This window comes from Tachyglossus aculeatus, chromosome 21 (assembly GCF_015852505.1).
Source record: "Tachyglossus aculeatus isolate mTacAcu1 chromosome 21, mTacAcu1.pri, whole genome shotgun sequence".
Taxonomy (NCBI): domain Eukaryota; kingdom Metazoa; phylum Chordata; class Mammalia; order Monotremata; family Tachyglossidae; genus Tachyglossus; species Tachyglossus aculeatus.
In genome coordinates, this window is record NC_052086.1 from 72,514,265 (window position 1) to 72,532,468 (window position 18,204).

The 18,204-nt window shown below is 42.5% G+C and overlaps 1 protein-coding gene across 1 annotated transcript in view; it reads right to left on the bottom strand.

Annotated features, from left to right (window-relative positions):
- The window catches only part of CPPED1 (calcineurin like phosphoesterase domain containing 1), a 96,778-nt gene extending 86,794 nt beyond the window's left edge, over positions 1 to 9,984 (bottom strand). The window contains exon 1 of the mRNA XM_038763150.1: positions 9,869 to 9,984. Within this exon, the coding sequence (XP_038619078.1) occupies positions 9,869 to 9,938 (70 nt within the window). The 5' untranslated portion in view covers positions 9,939 to 9,984. The remainder of the gene's footprint in view (positions 1 to 9,868) is intronic.
- Positions 9,985 to 18,204: the final 8,220 nt, after the last annotated feature.

Below are 18,204 nucleotides of genomic sequence, written 5' to 3' on the forward strand. Positions count from 1 at the left end.
CTCATAATGGCATTTATTAAGCACTTACTATGTGCAAACCACTGTTCTAAGTGCTGGGGAGGTTACAGGGTGATCAGGTTGTCCCACGGGGAGGCTCACAGTCTTAATCCCCATTTTACAGATGAGGGAACCGAGGCACAGAGAAGTTAAATGACTTGCCCAGAGTCACACAGCTGACAATTGGTGGAGCCGGGATTTGCATCCATGACCTCTGACTCCAAAGCCCGTGCTCTTTCCACTGAGCCACGCTGCTTCTCTACAGTTATCAGGGGGGATTTTAGGGCCAAACTTCATCCAGAAATTACAGCGTAGATGAATGGGATGAGGTAGAGGGAGGAGATTTGAGGTAAAACTAAGATTTCCCCAACCACAGTGTCGCAATATGCCAATGCCAATGCTGGACTTCTCAAATGTGCCCTGCAAAGTTTGGGGGTGGTAATCTTTGCTTTCAGCAGGTAAACCTAGTCCTGCTTTGCCCTCAGCATCACTGGCATAGATTTCTTCAGATGACCTCACCATCGTTCATTTACAATACTCAGAATTCAATTCAGATTTCACTCCATCCACACATCTCTTGAAGACCTATATATTATAAATGAAATGTTCATAATGCTAATCAAACTCCTATTTCTTGACGTCTCGGTTTTGAAATGAAGCCGCGAACCTTTCACCACTGACGGCTGCCAACCAGAAGACTTGTATGGACAATTCTTTCTTCAGACTAAAGAGATGATCCATTGATCCGGAAATTTTGGCAGAATCCTTTCCTAATTGCTCAAAAATGAGGGAAGTATTTTTACTTCATGCCCTTTAGATGAGACGTGGAAAACACATCTGTCACAAAATCTGCTCATACATCATGTCAGAACAGTTTGGGCAGAGAAATGCATTCATTTTTAAATAGGAGTGGAAAACAGTTTGCATCATTAAGACTTCTAACATCGGAAACAAACGAGTTAGTGGGAAAAGTCACATGGTGATTAAGAAGGGTGTCTTACGATATTGATGGAGTTTCCTGTCAATTCTCTAAACTGTAAACTCCTTTTAAGACTAGTAGCTCGCTGTGGGCCGTAAACGTGTCTACCAATTCTGTTGTGTCGTGCTCTCCCAAAGCCTAGTACCCTGCACATAATGATGGCATTTGTTAAACACTTTTTTTTTTGAGGGCATTTATTAAGCGCTTACTATGTGGAAAGCACTGTTCTAAGCGCTGGGGAAGTTACAAGATGATCAGGTTGTCCCACGGGGGCTCACGGTCTTAATCCCCATTTTACAGATGAGATAACCGAGGCCCAGAGAAGTTAAGTGACTTGCCCAAAGTCACACAGCTGACAAGTGGAGGAGCCGGGATTTGAACCCATGACCACTGACTTCCAAGCCCAGAGCCATGCTGCTTCTCTTACTATGTGCCAGGCATTGTACCGAGAGCTGGGGTGGATACTGGCAAATCGAGTTGGGCACAGCCCATGTCCCGCATGAGGCTCACAGTCTCAATCCCCAGATGAGGAAACTGAGGCCCAGAGAAGTGAAGAGACTTGTCCAAGGTCACACAGCAGATGAGTGGCAGAGCAGGGATTAGAACCTGCTGATTCCCATTTCCCTGCTCTCACTACGCCTACGACCACGCCATTGATCCGTGGACAAATAAAAGGGTTAGTGCCTCTTCTTCCCACCACTTTACAGATAATTTCTCCCCATATCCTGAACATTTGACAGAATAACTTGCCGTAACCTCTAAGCACCTAGGGATCACGTGGGGCTATTCTAAATTGATTCATCACACCGAGACGGGCCACAAGAGCCACACAACCGCTCCAAGCTGGTGCTACAATCTTCTCAAACAAGATATCACCACAGTTGAAATATCACTTTTAGAGGGTACAGTTGGCATTTGCCAATAAATTTTGGTTTGCTTTCTTGTATGTGAGGTAGCAGGTTTCGTGACGCGTTAAAATGATTTAAACTGCCATCCAAGACGGCCCTCAAACAATCTGACCTTATGACATTTTTTGAAGTGGAATTTATCCTAAGAAATGTCCTTGAAGGGAAGACACCTTCTATTGTGTTGAGACGTATCCAAAATAATTTTGTCCTCTATAGCTCTGAATTATTCTGTCTGTATCACTGGTGTCACACTAATGTATTTAAAAGTGATAAAAACAAACAGCAACAGCCTCTTCTCTTTTGACTTTTAGGACCATAGGTCTTACTAGGTATCTTCATCAGATTTTACTCTGCCTGTACATTTGCTCCCTGCAGTTTTTATTGTGCCTTTTGGGCATGTTTATCATTTACTGATGAAGTGGACATTTTTACACACAATGAATTGGAAATACCATTGACGTTTTTAGTTGTTACCAGCCGATCAGTGATTATACTAGCTGCCCGGCTAAAATAAATGAATCAAGTTCTTATCACCCATCTGAGAAAAGCCTAGAGAAACTAGAAATACTGTTAAATTCTGCCCAACTGAATGTTTTGTTCCCACTGATTTTTTTTTTGGATATTACCAAAAAAGAAAATAAATTAATCAATGGTTTTTATTCAGCATTTACTTTGCACTGCGTGATAATGAGTACAGCATTAGATTTCATCAGCAAAGGTAAATTCCTACATTCTTCAACAAAAGACTTAAATTCCAAAAATCAGTTATACTTACAGGTGGTAAGATTTTCAACTCTGGCCTAGCTGGTTAAGGACCTCATTAGGTAACATGTCAAATCTTGGATATAGTTATACTGCTTTTAAACTTCAGAGATTAACTCAATCATTAATATTTACTGAGCGCTTACAGTGTACAAAGCACTGTTAAGCATTTTGGAGAGTGCAATATAACAAGAAATAGATACATTCCCTGCCCACAGTGAGCTTACAGCAGTCTAGATGGGGAGGCAAATATTACTATACATAAATAAATTAACTCGGTTTAAAAAGCTTAGCTCTTGGCTTGCTGATTAGCCTCTCTTTCCCCAGCTGCTTAGTTGGTTGGGCCTGTCCCTTAACTGAGTTTTTCCAACCGTGCAGTTCATGTATCCCATTTTCATCACTAATAAGATCAATCAATCAATCATATTTGAGTGCTCACTGTGTGCAGAACACTGTAATAAGTGCTTCAGAGATCTGTCATCAAGGAGCTTATCGTTGGAAAACATTCCACATTGAGTGTGACATGTATAAACTTCCGATTGACAATGATTTCATTTTTCCCCACCCAAAAAATTACAATAGGAAGCTTTTCATGGACTAGTGTAAACACTGGGATAGTATACTTATTAGAACTGGTGGAGAGATTACAGAGATTATAAGTGAAAATTCACATCTAAATCCTACAAATACCTCTAAAGAAATAATCTAAAGGAATGTATTTACATTGCTTTCAGCTCTAACTTGGAAATGCCTTAAATGATTTATCAAATTTTCAGTTCTGTTTGATCCTTCTTGTAATTTCTACGTGTAATTTAAAAAGCTGTTCCTCAATCTACCACTGTCACAGCCATTGAAAATTTAATTCTGAACCTGACGGTAAGTGTTTAAACAAGGACTGTATTTCCTCAGTCCTCTTTCGGGGGTTTGCCATAAAAGTGTACAACTGTAGAGAGATTTATGGATACCTTGTGAGGTTTCTTTAAAATGCTCACTAAATGGGCTTTTTCTCCAGAATAATCACTGTCACAATTAATGGGTCTCATCTGCGTAACCATCAGGGATGTCAATAAAAATGATCACCTAGGCTGAAAAGCCCAACTTGACAATTTGGCTTACGATAAATAAATATGAGAATAACTTTATTTCTTCAACCTATTCATAATTAGTACTCTGGTAACTTGGAAATAAAATCCTTGCTATTATTTATAGATATAAGTAAGAATGATAATGCCTTAAAATTGGGTTCTGCTTTCCAGAATGCCCCTATCTCTTCACAACAGCTGTTTAAAGGTTTGTCAGATAAGGATTGTTTGCTATGAAAAAGGGTAGGCCTAATCGGAAAAGACATAAGGTAAAGTGAATTATCATTTTGTGTATATCTGAAAAGGGCTTGCAACTGTAACATGGTATGACTGTGTGCAGACTATATTGGGAATAGTACAATACAATAGAGTTGGTAGACACAGTCCGTGCACAAAAGGAGCTTGCAGTCCAGAGGGGGAAACAGACAATAAAATAGAAGACAGAGAGGGGAAATGGTGGACTGCAGTAATTAGCCAATATTGCAAAACTGCGGAGGTGAACTCAAAAGAACAGATATCAAAAAATGTGATGTGATGCAATTTGCTTTGGGATTTCCCTTAGCTCTAGGCCTGCAGAGTGCTTCCAAAGATATTTTTAGAGTGGAGCTACTGTCACATACTCCTCTTCTAAAAATGATGAATCTGGGAATAATAATACTAATGATGGCATTTATTAAGCACTATGTGCAAAGCACTGTTCTAAGCACTGGGGAGGTAACAAGGTGATCAAGTTGTCCTACGGGGGGCTCACAGTCTTAATCCCCATTTTACAGATGAGGTAAATGAGGGACAGAGAAGTGAAGTGACTTGCCCAAAGTCACACAGCTGACAATTGGCAGAGCCGGGATTTGAACTCATGACCTGTGACTCCAAAGCCCAGGCTCTTTCCACTGAGCCACACTGCTTCCCAAGTAGTTGAAAGCCTGAGGAAGTAGCTTGGCAGAATCAAAAGTGAAGGAAAATCTCTAGGAGCTGTGTAGATACAAAGAAACTTGTTCTTGGAGAGTTTTCTCTTTGATGTGATCTTCAAACTGGAACATCAATCAATCAATCAATCGTATTTATTGAGCGCTTACTGTGTGCAGAGCACTGTACTAAGCACTTGGGAAGTACAAGTTGGCAACATATGGAACATTTGAAATCCTGGTTATATTATTAACAACCAAGGTAGCTGGACTCTGGAATCTTCCTTTTTCTAAGACGAAGAGCCCCACGAGGGCTAGGGACCATCTTTAATTCTCAATCATTTTTTTTTTTTTTTACCAGTGCTTAATACAGCGCTTTGTACCCAGTACATAACCTTCTACTCTATTTCTCCTCCATCTGTAATTTATTTTAATGTCTGTCTTACCCTGTAGACTGTAAACTCTTATGGGCTGGGATCATGTCTAACAACTCTATTGTACTTTTCCAAACACTCTATGTGTTCTGCACACAGCAGGAGTTCAGTAAATACGATTGGTTAACTGATTGATTGCCAGCAGTTACTTTTGTAATAATTACACCCCATTTCAGTATCAGGTTTTCTTCTCCAAAACAGTAGTTATATAATAATAATAATAATAATAATGATAATAATAATAATAATAATAAAAATAGCATTTATTAAGTGCTTACTATGTGCAAAGCACTGTTCTAAGTGCTGGGGAGGTTACAAGGTGATCAGGTTGTCCCACGGGGGGCTCACAGTCTTAATCCCCATTTTGCAGATGTGGTTAACTGAGGCCCAGAGAAGTGAAGTGACTTGCCCAAAGTCACACAGCTAATTGGCAGAGCCGGGATTTGAACTCATGACCCCTGACTCCAAAGCCCAGGCTCTTTCCACTGAGCCACGCTGTGAGTGAGCCGCAACAGAATCGTCTATTTCCCATGTTTTTTTTTTTAATTAAATAATCTTAACGAGCAATTTAAGAGGATTCTGCTTCTCAAAAGTCCACCCACCACAAAATAAACAGTAGGTTCAGTATTAATAAGAGGGATTTGGGTACTTTAGCTGGAAGCCCAGCCCCCTGCACACTGCAGGTCCTGTTCTTGGGCCTGCTGCTAAATCTTCCCTCTGAAAAGAGCTGCCATCCAAGACGGCCCTCAAACAATTTGACCTTATGACATTTTTTGAAGTGGAATTTATCCTAAGAAATGCCCTTGAAAGGGAAGACATCTTCTATTCTGTTGAGACGTATCCAAAATAATTTTGTCCTCTATAGCTCTGAATTATTCTGTCTGTATCACTGATGTCACACTAATGCATTTAAAAGTGATAAAAACAAACAGCAACAGCCTCTTCTGTTTTGACTTTTAGGACCACAGGTCTTACTAGGTAATCTTCATCAGATTTTACTCTGCCTGTACATTTTCTCCCTGCAGTTTAGTATTTACTTATACTATTTACTTACTTATTTACTTATATTAATATCCTCTTTTCCTTTTCTTCCACTCCCTTCTGCATCACCCTTTTTCTCTTTATTCATGGCCCACCCACCCCCAAGTCTCACAACACTTATGTCCATATCTGTAATTTATTTATTTATATTTAATGTCTGTCTCCCCCTTTAGACTGTAATTTATGTCCAAGTAATAATAATAATAATAATAATGATAGCATTTATTAAGCGCTTACTATGTGCAAAGCACTGTTCTAAGCGCTGGAGAGGTTACAAGTGATCAGATTGTCCCATGGGGGGCTCAGTCTTAATCCCCATTTTACAGATGAAGTAACTGAGGAACAGAGAATAATAATGATAGCATTTATTAAGTGCTTACTATGTGCAAAGCACTGTTCTAAGCGCTGGGGAGGTTACAAGGTGATCAGGTTGTCCCACGGGGGGCTCAGTCTTAATCCCCATTTTACAGATGAGGTAACTGAGGAACAGAGAATAATAATGATAGCATTTATTAAGCGCTTATTATGTGCAAAGCACTGTTCTAAGTGCTGGGGAGGTTACAAGGTGATCAGGTTGTCCCACAGAGGGCTCACAGTCTTAATGCCTATTTTACAGATGAGGTAACTGAGGAACAGAGAAGTTAAGTGACTTGCCCAAAGACACACGGCTGACAATTACCACTAAGGGAATGGTATCTGTGATTTATTCACATTAGTGTCTGTCTCCCCCTCTAAGCTGTAAGCTCATTGTGGGCAGGGACTGTACCTGTCATAGTGTACTCTTCCAAGCACTTAGTACAGGGCTTTTCACAGAATAAGCCCTCAATAAATACGATTGAATGAACAACAATTGGTGGACTGCAGCATGACTTAGAGAAGCAGCATGGCTCGGTGGAAAGAGCCTGAATTTTGGAGTCAGAGGTCATGGGTTCAAATCCCGGCTCTGCCAATTGTCAGCTGTGTGACTTTGGACAAGTCACTTCACTTCTCTGGGCCTCAGTTTCCTCATTTGTAAAATGGGGATGAAGACTGTGAGCCCCCCGGTGGGACAACCCTATCACCTTGTATCCTCCCCAGCGCTTGGAACAGTGCTTTGCACATAGTAAGCGCTTAATAAATGCCATTATTATTATTATGGATTGGGCCCACAGTGGACATCTGTTGGGGGCTCTTCCAGGGGGACCTCCTTCCCCTCCCCACAGCACCTGTATATATGTTTGTACATATTTATTACTCTATTTATTTTACTTGTACATATGTATTCTATTTATTTTATTTTGTGAGTATGTTCTGTTTTGTTGTCTGTCTCCCCCTTCTAGACTGTGGGCCCAGGCTCTTTCCACTGGCTTCTTGTGCTTCTCAATATGTCTCAATATGTCTGCTGTCTCTCTCAATATGTCTTGTTGCCAACTTGTACTTCCCAAGCGCTTAGTCCAGTGCTCTGTGAACAGTCAGCACTCAATAAATACGACTGAATGAATGAACCTGTACCTCCCAAGCACTTGGTACAGTGCTCTGCGCACAGTAAGCGCTCAATAAATACAATTGAATGAATGACTGAACGGATAATAATTGATGGACTGGGCCCGTGGCAGACGTCTGTTGGGGGCCCTTCCAGGGAGGCCTCCTTCCCCTCCCCACAGCACCTGTATACATGTTTATACATATTTATTACTCTATTTTATTTGTACACATTTATTCTATTTATTTTATTTTGTATGTTTTGTTTAGTTGTCTGTCCCCCCCTTCTAGACTGTGAGCCCACTGGCTTCTCGTGCATCTCAATATGTCTGCTGTCTCAATATGGTGCCAACTTGTCCTTCCCAAGCGCATAGTCCAGTGGTCTGTGCACAGTCAGCGCTCAATAAATACGACTGAATGAATGCACTTGTACTTCCCAAGCGCTTGGTACAGTGCTCTGCGCAAAGTAAGCGCTCAATAAATACAATTGAATGAATGACTGAATGGATAATAATTGATGGACTGGGCCTGCAGCAGACATCTGTTGGGGGCCCTTCCAGGGAGGCCTCCTTCCCCTCCCCACAGCACCTGTATATATGTTTATACATATTTATTACTCTATTTTACTTGTGCATATTTATTCTATTTATTTTATTTTGTGAGTATGTTTTGTTGTCTGTCCCCCCCTTCTAGACTGTGAGCCCACTGGCTTCTCGTGCGTCTCAATATGTCTGCTGTCTCAATATGTTGCCAACTTGTCCTTCCCAAGCGCATAGTCCAGTGCTCTGCGCACAGCCAGCGCTCAATAAATACGACTGAATGAATGCACTTGTACTTCCCAAGCGCTTGGTACAGTGCTCTGCGCACAGTAAGCGCTCAATAAATATGATTGAATGAATGACTGAATGGATAATAATTGATGGACTGGGCCTGCAGCAGACATCTGTTGGGGGCCCTTTCAGGGAGGCCTCCTTCCCCTCCCCACAGCACCTGTATATATGTTTGTACATATTTATTACTCTATTTATTTATTTTATTTGTACACATTTATTCTATTTATTTTATTTTGTATGTTTTGTTTAGTTGTCTGTCCCCCCCTTCTAGACAGTGAGCCCATTGGCTTCTCGTGCGTCTCAATATGTCTGCCGTCTCAATATGGTGCCAACTTGTCCTTCCCAAGCGCTTAGTCCAGTGCTCTGCGCACAGCCAGCGCTCAATAAATACGACTGAATGAATGCACTTGTACTTCCAAGCGCTTGGTACAGTGCTGTGCGCACTGTAAGCGCTCAATAAATACGATTGAATGAATGACTGAATGGATAATAATTGATGGACTGGGCCTGCAGCAGACATCTGTTGGGGGCCCTTCCAGGGAGGCCTCCTTCCCATCCCCACAGCACCTGTATATATGTTTGTACATATTTATTACTTTATTTATTTTACTTGTGCATATTTATTCTATTTATTTTATTTTGTGAGTATGTTTTGTTTTGTTGTCTGTCCCCCCCTTCTAGACTGTGAGCCCACTGGCTTCTCGTGCTTCTCAATACGTCTCAATATGTTGCCAACTTGTCCTTCCCAAGCGCTTGGTACAGTGCTCTGTGCACTGTAAGCGCTCAATAAATACGATTGAATGAATGACTGAATGGATAATAATTGATGGACTGGGCCTGCAGCAGACATCTGTTGGGGGCCCTTCCAGGGAGGCCTCCTTCCCCTCCCCACAGCACCTGTATATATGTTTGTACATATTTATTACTCTATTTATTTATTTTATTTGTACACATTTATTCTATTTAGTATGTTTTGTTTAGTTGTCTGTCCCCCCCTTCTAGACTGTGAGCCCACTGGCTTCTTGTGCGTCTCAATATGTCTGCTGTCTCAATATGTTGCCAACTTGTCCTTCCCAAGCGCTTAGTCCAGTGCTCTGAGCACAGTCAGCGCTCAATAAATACGACTGAATGAATGCACTTGTACTTCCCAGGCGCTTGGCACAGTGCTTAGCACAGTGTAAGCGCTCAATAAATACGACTAAATGAATGAATGAAGGGAGGGCTTCGTGGCAATGGAGGCCTCATGAGGCCTCCTCCTCCACCTCAGCTGGAAGGTTGGAGGACAACGGGCGAAATATCGCGAGAGGAGACGGTACCTGGTTACCTGCGCGCGCGAGCCCCCCCCTTCCCCCTCCCCAGGCGCGCGCCGCGTGTGCAGCCCAAAGGGCTCCGGCTGCGGCCGCGCCCTCCGCACCGAAGGTTCCGCCCCGGGGGTCCCCTCCCCGGGCGCAGGGGTCCGGCCTTACCTGCGGGAAAGGCGTTCAGGGTCCTGCCCCGAGCCCTGAGAAAAACGTCCCGCTCCTCCGCCGCGGACATGTCTGGGCTGGGGGACCGGTTTCCGGAGGGACGCTTCCGGCGGGGGAACGCTCGGCTCGCTCGGCCGCGCCTCAGCGATTAGTCAGGCCTGGGCCCGGGGCCGCCGAGGGGAGGGGGGGAGAATCTCTCTGGGATCGATTGCGGCGCCTGGAAGGCCTCAGGCCTGCAGACCGTTAGTTAGCACAACCGGAAGCGGACGGAGTCGATTCCATGTGTGGCCTCCCACATGTTATTTATCCATAATAATAATAAAAATAATAATAAAAATAATAATAAAAATAATAATAATATTAAACAACGAGGTCCTTGAAAGGAGAATTGTGAATCGCGAAGCTCACTTAAACCGTGATCCCTACGTGGAACAATCAATCAATCAATCGTATTTATTGAGCGCTTACTGTGTTCAGAGCACTGTACTAAGCGCTTGGGAAGTACAAGTGGAACAGAGATTGTGTCCAACCCGATCAAACCAGATTTATGACTCTATTTCACTTGTACCTATTTGCTATTCCATTTATTCCGTTAATGAATATTCTGTCTATTCTATTTATTTTATTTTGTTAGTATGTTTGGTTTCGTTCTCTGTCCCCCCTTTCAGACTGTGAGCCCGCTGTTGGGTAGGGACTGTCTCTATATGTTGCCAATTTGTACTTCCCAAGTGCTTAGTACAGTGCTCTGCACATAGTAAGCGCTCAATAAATACGATTGATGATGATGATGAATGATGTGCAGCATAGCTCAGTGATAAGAGCAAGGGCTTTGGAGTCAGAGGTCATGGGTTCAAACCCCGGCTCCGCCAATTGTCAGCTGGGTGACTTTGGGCAAGTCACTTCACTTCTCTGGGCCCCAGTTTCCTCATCTGTAAAATGGGGATGAAGACTGTGAGCCCCCTGAGGGACAACCTGATCACCTTGTAACCTCCCCAGTGCTTAGAACAGTGCTTTGCACATAGTACGTGCTTAATAAATGCCATCATTATTATGTGTATTTAGCTTTAATTCCGTTTGTTCTGACGACTTGACACCTGTCCACATCATCATCAATCGTATTTATTGAGCGCTTACTGTGTGCGGAGCACTGTACTAAGCGCTTAACCACATGTTTGGTTTTGTTGTCTGTCTCCCCCTTCTAGACTGTGAGCCCGCTGTTGGGTAGGGACCGTCTCTAGATGTTGCCAACTTGTACTTTCCAAGTGCTTAGTACAGTGCTCTGCACACAGTAAGTGCTCAATAAATATGATTGAATGAATGAATAAACCTGAATCCACTCCAGTACTTAGAACAGTGCTGGACAATAATAATCTTAATCTTAAATAACGAGGTCCTTGAAAGAAGAATTGTGAAGCTCACTTAAACTGTGAGCCCTACGTGGAACAGGGATTGTGTCCAACCTGATAAACCTGAATCCACTCCAGTACTTAGAACAGTGCTGGACACAGATTGACAAATGCCATTTAAAAAACAAAAAAACATGTCTACCAGCATCGAAGTAATCAATTTGCCTTCCAAATCCCAGAGCATTTTTGGAGGGCCACAAGGTTTCATTGTCCTTTGTTATCGACAAGTAGGGTGCAAAATAGGTTAATCGGCGTAAATTGGCCGCAGGGTTCGTGTACTCGAGGTGGTGACGCAGATAGGAAAATCAATCAATCAATCAATCGTATTTATTGAGCGCTTACTGTGTGCAGAGCACTGTACTAAACGCTTGGGAAGTACAAGTTGGCAACATATAGAGACAGTCCCTACCCAACAGTGGGCTCACAGTCTAAAAGGGGGAGACAGAGAACAAAACCAAACATACTAACAAAATAAAATAAATAGAATAGATATGTACAAGTAAAATAAATAGAGTAATAAATATGTACAAACATATACATCAATCAATCAATCGTATTTACTGAGGGCTTACTGTGTGCAGAGCACTGTACTAAGCGCTTGGGAAGTACAAGTTGGCAACATATAGAGACTGTCCCTACCCAACAGTGGGCTCACAGTCTAAAAGGGGGAGACAGAGAACAAAACCAAACATACTAACAAAATAAAATAAATAGAATAGATATGTACAAGTAAAATAAATAAATAAATAGAGTAATAAATATGTACAATATATATACATATATACAGGTGCTGTGGGGAAGGGAAGGAGGTAAGATGGGGGGATGGAGAGGGGGACGAGGGGGAGAGGAAGGAAGGGGCTCAGTCTGGGAAAAATGACTCGGAGAAATGAGTTCAGATAGAGCAGTAAAGAAGGAAAGTGGCTACCTGCCCGTTCACCTCCCGGGAGAGGTACGAGTGACAAGCAGCCCCGATCCCATTCTCACCGTTTCTTTTATTGAGTTACAGCAACATGGGAGCGGAGCATTTGGGAATTTCAGGAATCCAATTAGGACCGACAGGATGTTACAAATTCTCATTTTTCTCTGTTCTCACTGCCTTGTGCAGGTTGTTGTTATCTGCCCTATGGCCTTGCGTAGATACTTGTTACTTGTTACTGGCCTTGAAGGCATCTGTTGCTGAGCCTTGCCTAAAATACAAAAAAGGAGTTGTTCTCTCAGCCTGCACAAAATGGAGGGTTACTGTCAGCATACACAAAATGGAGTCAGTCATGTCAAGTCCGCTAGTGGACAACACCTTTACCGTTCATTTCACATTTGCTAAGTGTCTGCAACACTTCCTCCTTGTCTGTCACCTGATTGTAAAACTGGTCTTACATTTTTAATTTCCAGAATTGAAACTCATCAGAACTCTCTTAGATTAGAAACTAAGCATTAGGTCTTGCATTAGTTCACCTAGAACACTAAAGAATGCTTAAAAGCCGTGGCTTTCACTTAAGTTGACTGCAGTTTCACTAGATATAATCAATCAATTAATCAATTGTATTTATTGAGCACTTGCTGTAATGCACAGCACTATGCGCTTAGAACAGTGCTTTGTGCATAGGAAGCACTTAATAAACGTCATCATCATTATTATTATTATTACTAAGCATTTGGAAAGTACAATATAACAGAGTTGGGGGACACATTCCCTACCACAACGGCGTACAGTCTAGAGAGGGAGACAGACATTAATATAAATTAATAAATTACAGATACGTATATAAGTGCCATGGGGCTAACGGAGGGATGAAGAAAGGGAGCAAATCCAAATTCAAGGGTGACACAAGGGAGGAGAGCAAACGAGGGCTTAATCAAGGAAGGCCTCTTGGAGGAGATATGCCTTAGATAATGCTTTGAAGGTGGGGAGAGGGGTGGATTGTAGGATATGAAGAGGGAGGGCATTCCAGGCCAGAAGCAATACATGGACTAGAGGTCAGTGGCGAGATGGATGAGTTTGGGAAACAGTGAGTAGGTTTGGCATTAGAGTAGTGAAATGTGCAGGCTGGAATTTAGTAGGAGAACAAGCGAGGTAAGGTAGGAGAGGACAAGCTGATTGAGTGCCCTGAAGCACTCAAGGATATATGGAAATATAAGGATATATATGGATATATGAGGATATATACTGGCCCATCTTATCTCTTTATAATTTCACACCTTAAGGGCCAGAGGCTTTTTCTGCATATCATATTCTCCTCAAAACTGTCCTATGCAGGCACTCAGTAAATATAAATCGATGGAGATTGCCTCATAGACCTCCCCCACTTATAGGGCTTATTAATGAAATGCTTAGTACAGTGCTCTGCACACAGTAAGTGCTCAATAAATACGATTGAATGAATTAATGTTTCATGTATACTTTTTGTATCAATCAATCCATCATTCATATTTATTGAGCGCTTACTGTGTGCAGAGCACTGTACTAAGCGCTTGGGAAGTACAAGTTGGCCACATATAGAGACAGTCCCTACCCAACAGTGGGCTCACAGTCTAAAAGGGGGAGACGGAGAACAAAACCAAACATACTAACGAAATAAAATAAATAGAATAGATATGTACAAGTAAAATAAATGAATAAATAGAGTAATAAATATGTACAAATATATATGTGTGTATATATATATATACGTATCAACAAGTTAGAAACCTGAATTCATTATCCCAGTCGCTATTTTGTTATTCAGTCTCCATTCTTTCCACCACATTTTAATGTCAGTTTGAAAAGACTCTTTTTGGATTAGCTGTAGGTGTTCCCTTTTTCTCATTTACTGCTAAATCATTTTCCAAATCTGAGTAGAGACAGGTTCCATGAATTATGTCATTTCTACGATTTCACCTTTTGTTCTGAAAAATCATCATACTGAGCCAAAATAAAGCCTGTTTTTGTGCTTTTTCTTTTTCGATCTTAAACCTTAATACTCAATTGTGTAGGCACAGCTTTAATTCCGTGTTATTTCTTTGCCCGTCCTGCACCGACTACCTGAAGACGTTTTTAAATTACCATCAAAAACCCAGCTTCTATCATTTTCTTATTCTTAAAGTGGGGCAGAGATACGTGACAAGGTGAGGCAGCTACATTTCAAGGCAACCGGACAGCTTCCTTGGTAGCAGAAAGACTTCAGGGAGGTTTTTTTGGGGTGGAGTGGGGATCAATAGTTTAAGTAGAGCTGAACTGCCTCATACCATTTTCCCTATTTCCCTTGATTGGCCTTATATGATGAGTACCGCAGGTAAGTTATTACTAAGTAATAATGAAAGTAATTGTGGTAGTTGTTAAGCACTTACTATGTGCTATACAATGACTAAGCCCCGGGGGGGATTGACATTAAGGGTACTAAAACTAATCTCAATGCTAATTGAGATGAATAAGTGAGCAATAAACTTTGCCAATCTCATTAGGTGCTCCATTACAGTGGGCTTGGGGGAAAGAGGCAAGGGACAGGAATCCCTGCTTTTCACCAATACTGGAAGAAAGAAAAAAAAAGGAAATGAAATAAATTGTCATGTTATCTTGTACCACGCATTCATCTCAGAGGTTATTTTCAGGGAACAAAAGGGTGTGGTGATGACAGGGGAAGGAATGTTGACATTTTGGGAAACCCACTCTTACAGTTAGTAAAGGAAGACAATTGGAGACAATTGAGGAATTATTTCAGAAGCCTAGGCAAAACAAATGATGCTGGCTTCCTAACCGGCCAATTATTGAATTCAAACTTTATTTTCTGACTGAAACTTTAGAAAATTGCCGATAACTCCAGCAATGTTTTTTTTTTGCTGACAGTGGCAGATAATGTTCTCATTTAGAGGGAAACGTTGTGTTGTTTGATGTTTGTTTGACTTTTCTTTGCATCGCCAGTTATTTGTTTGCTCCAAACTGTCCATGAATATACAGTTAACACAGCCAAAGAAAAATTTTCAGATTATTAATACCACAAGATGAAAGGAACAGCTGCTTTTGAGCTACTATGCATTGCCGCAGGTTGACTAGTGTGACTGGGAGAAATGAAGAGTGGGGTTACTGTCCTTGAGAACAGACTTTTGAAGATTGGGTTGCCGGGAGGCCAAATTGAAAACAGAGACAGGCCCAGTGTGTAACAAACCCAGTAGCATTCATTCAGTCATATTTATTAAGCCCTTACTATGTGTAGAACACTATACTAAGCGCTGGGAAAGTAAATACAACAATAAACAGTGACATTTCCTGCCTACAGTGAGCTCACAGCTGGGGGTGGGGGAGCGGCAGAGACAGACATCAGTACAAATAAATAAAATCACACATACCTACATAAGTGCTGTGGGGCTGGTGGGAAGAGGAGGAGAAAAGGGAGCAAGTCAGGGCAACACAGAAGGGAGTGAGAGATGAGGAAAAGTGGGGCTTAGTCCGGGAAGGCCTCTTGGAGGAGATGTACCTTCAATAAGGCTTTGAAGGCGGGGAGAGTAATTGTCTGGCGGATTTGAAAAGGGAGGGTTTTCCAGGCCAGAGGCAGGACATGGGCTAGGGGTCGACGGCAAGAGAGGCAAAATGGAGAAAGTTAGCTCCACAGAAGTGAAGTATGCAGAATGGAGAGAAGAGAGGTGAGGTAGGAGGGAGCCAGGTGATGGAGTGCTCTAAAGCCAATGGTGAGGAGTTTTTGTTTGATACAGAGGTGGATGGGCAGCCACTGGAGATTTTTGAGGAGGAGGGGTGACATGTCCTGAACGTTTTTTAGAAAGATGATCTGGGCAGCGGAGTGAAATATGGACTGGAGTGGGAAGAGACAGAAGGTAGGGAGGTCAGCAAGGAGGCTGATGCAGTAATCTAGGAGGGATAGGATGACTGATTATATTCACCTGGTAGCAGTTTGGATGGAGAGGAAAGGGCGGATTTTAAGGATTCATTCCTTCATTCAATTGTATTTACTGAGCACTTACTGTGTGCAGAGCACTGTTCTAAGCACTTAGCACTGTAGGGATGTTGTGAAGGTGGGACTGACAGGATTTGGTGACGGATTTATTATGTGGGCTGAATGAGAGAAGGGAGGCAAGGATAACACCAAGGTTATGGGCCCGTGAGACGGGAAGGATGGTGATACTGTCTACAGTGATGGCAAAGTTAGGGAGAGGACTTGGTACAGAGGCAGTTTGGCCTAGTGGAAAGAGCACAGGCTTGGGAGTCAGAGGACACAGATTTTGGTCCTGGCTCCAACATGTCTCCTGTGTGATCTTGGGCAAATCACTTCTCTGGCCCTCATTTCCTCATCTGTAAAAAGGGGGCACAATACCCGTTCTCCCTCCCTCTTAGACTGTGAGGCCGGTATGGGACAGGGACTGAGTCTGATCTGACTGCCTTGTATCTACCCCAATGTTTAGCATAATAATAATAATAATAATAATCATGGTATTTGTTAAGCACTTACTATGTGCCAGCCACTAAGCACTGGGGTGGATACAAGCAAATTGGGTTGGGCACAGTCCCTGTCCCACTTTCATTCATTCATTCATTCAATCATATTTATTGAGCACTTACTGTGTGCAGAGCACTCTACTAAGCGCTTGAGAAGAACAAGTTGGCAACATATAGAGACGGTCCCTACCCAACAACGGGCTCACAGTCTAGAAGGGGGTGACAGACAACAAAACCAAACATGTGGACAGGTGGACACTTGCAGCTCACAGTTTCAATCCCCATTTTACAGATGAGGTAACTGAGGCGGACAGAGGTGAAGAGACTTGCCCAAGGTCACACAGCTGGCAAGTGGCAGAGCTGGGATTAGAATCCATGACTTTCCGGATCCCAGGTCCACGCTCTATCCACTAGGTCATGCTGCTTCTCATAGTGTTTGCATAACATATATCATTATTATTATTATCACAGTCATCATCATCATCATCTATTCATGCAAAGCAGTGGTTTTTTTTAGCCACTCCCACCCAAACACTGCTTCTCACCTTCCCTAAACAAAAGGCTAGCAGTACGTGTATTTTCCAAACAAGATATGGATTTGGGAAAAAATACAGCATGAGCAACATGCAGAAATAAATATTAAAGCCCTATTCTATAGAATAGAATAATCATATTCTATGCTATTAGAGAAGCAGCGTGGCTTAGTGGAAAGAGCATGTGAGGAGTCAGAGGATGTGGGTTCTAATCTTGGCTCCACTGATTGTCTGCTGTGTGACCTTGGGCAAGTCACTTCCCTTTCTGGGCCTCAGTTACCTCCCCTGTAAAAGGGGGATTAAAAGTGTGAGCCCCACGTGGGACAACGTGATTACTCTCTATCCACCCCAATGCTTAGAACAATGTTTGGCACATAGTAAGCACTTAACAAATACCACAATTACTATTATTATTATTCTGATGGTTGCTAAATCTTGCAGCAAATGGAAGGATTAAAGGAGTGGACTGGATTCAGATTCCCACTTTCCACACGCTGGAGACCCGGAGACCTGGCTGATAAAAGCTGCCTTACCCCGGGATGCCCCCTCCCTGCCACCCCCGGGCAGAAAGCTTGTCATCTCACAGAAATCTCTCTGACAGAGAACATTTGCAGGAGTGCAGAGCAGCTGTTACACAGTGGAGCTCCTTGAAGGTCCTCTGAGCAGGAGGTAACGTGTCAGCTTGCAAATATGGCTCCCAGCCAAGGATGAGGAGGACAAGAAAATCCCCAATTCTTCCTGGCTTTACAGGGATCAAGCCTAGACTTGGCAACTAAAATGACAAAGCACTGAGAGATGCAGATAAGAAATTAACCAATTTTTTAAAGAGTGAGATGGAAAGATTTCAGATGTCACAGCCCCGGCATGGGGAGACTGTTGAAGGGTGTGACGGCACTCAGGAGATTTGCCACATCTATTCTGGATGTGCTTTGGTAGGTTCAGTGCAGGAGGCAGTATTTGACATAACAAAAAAAG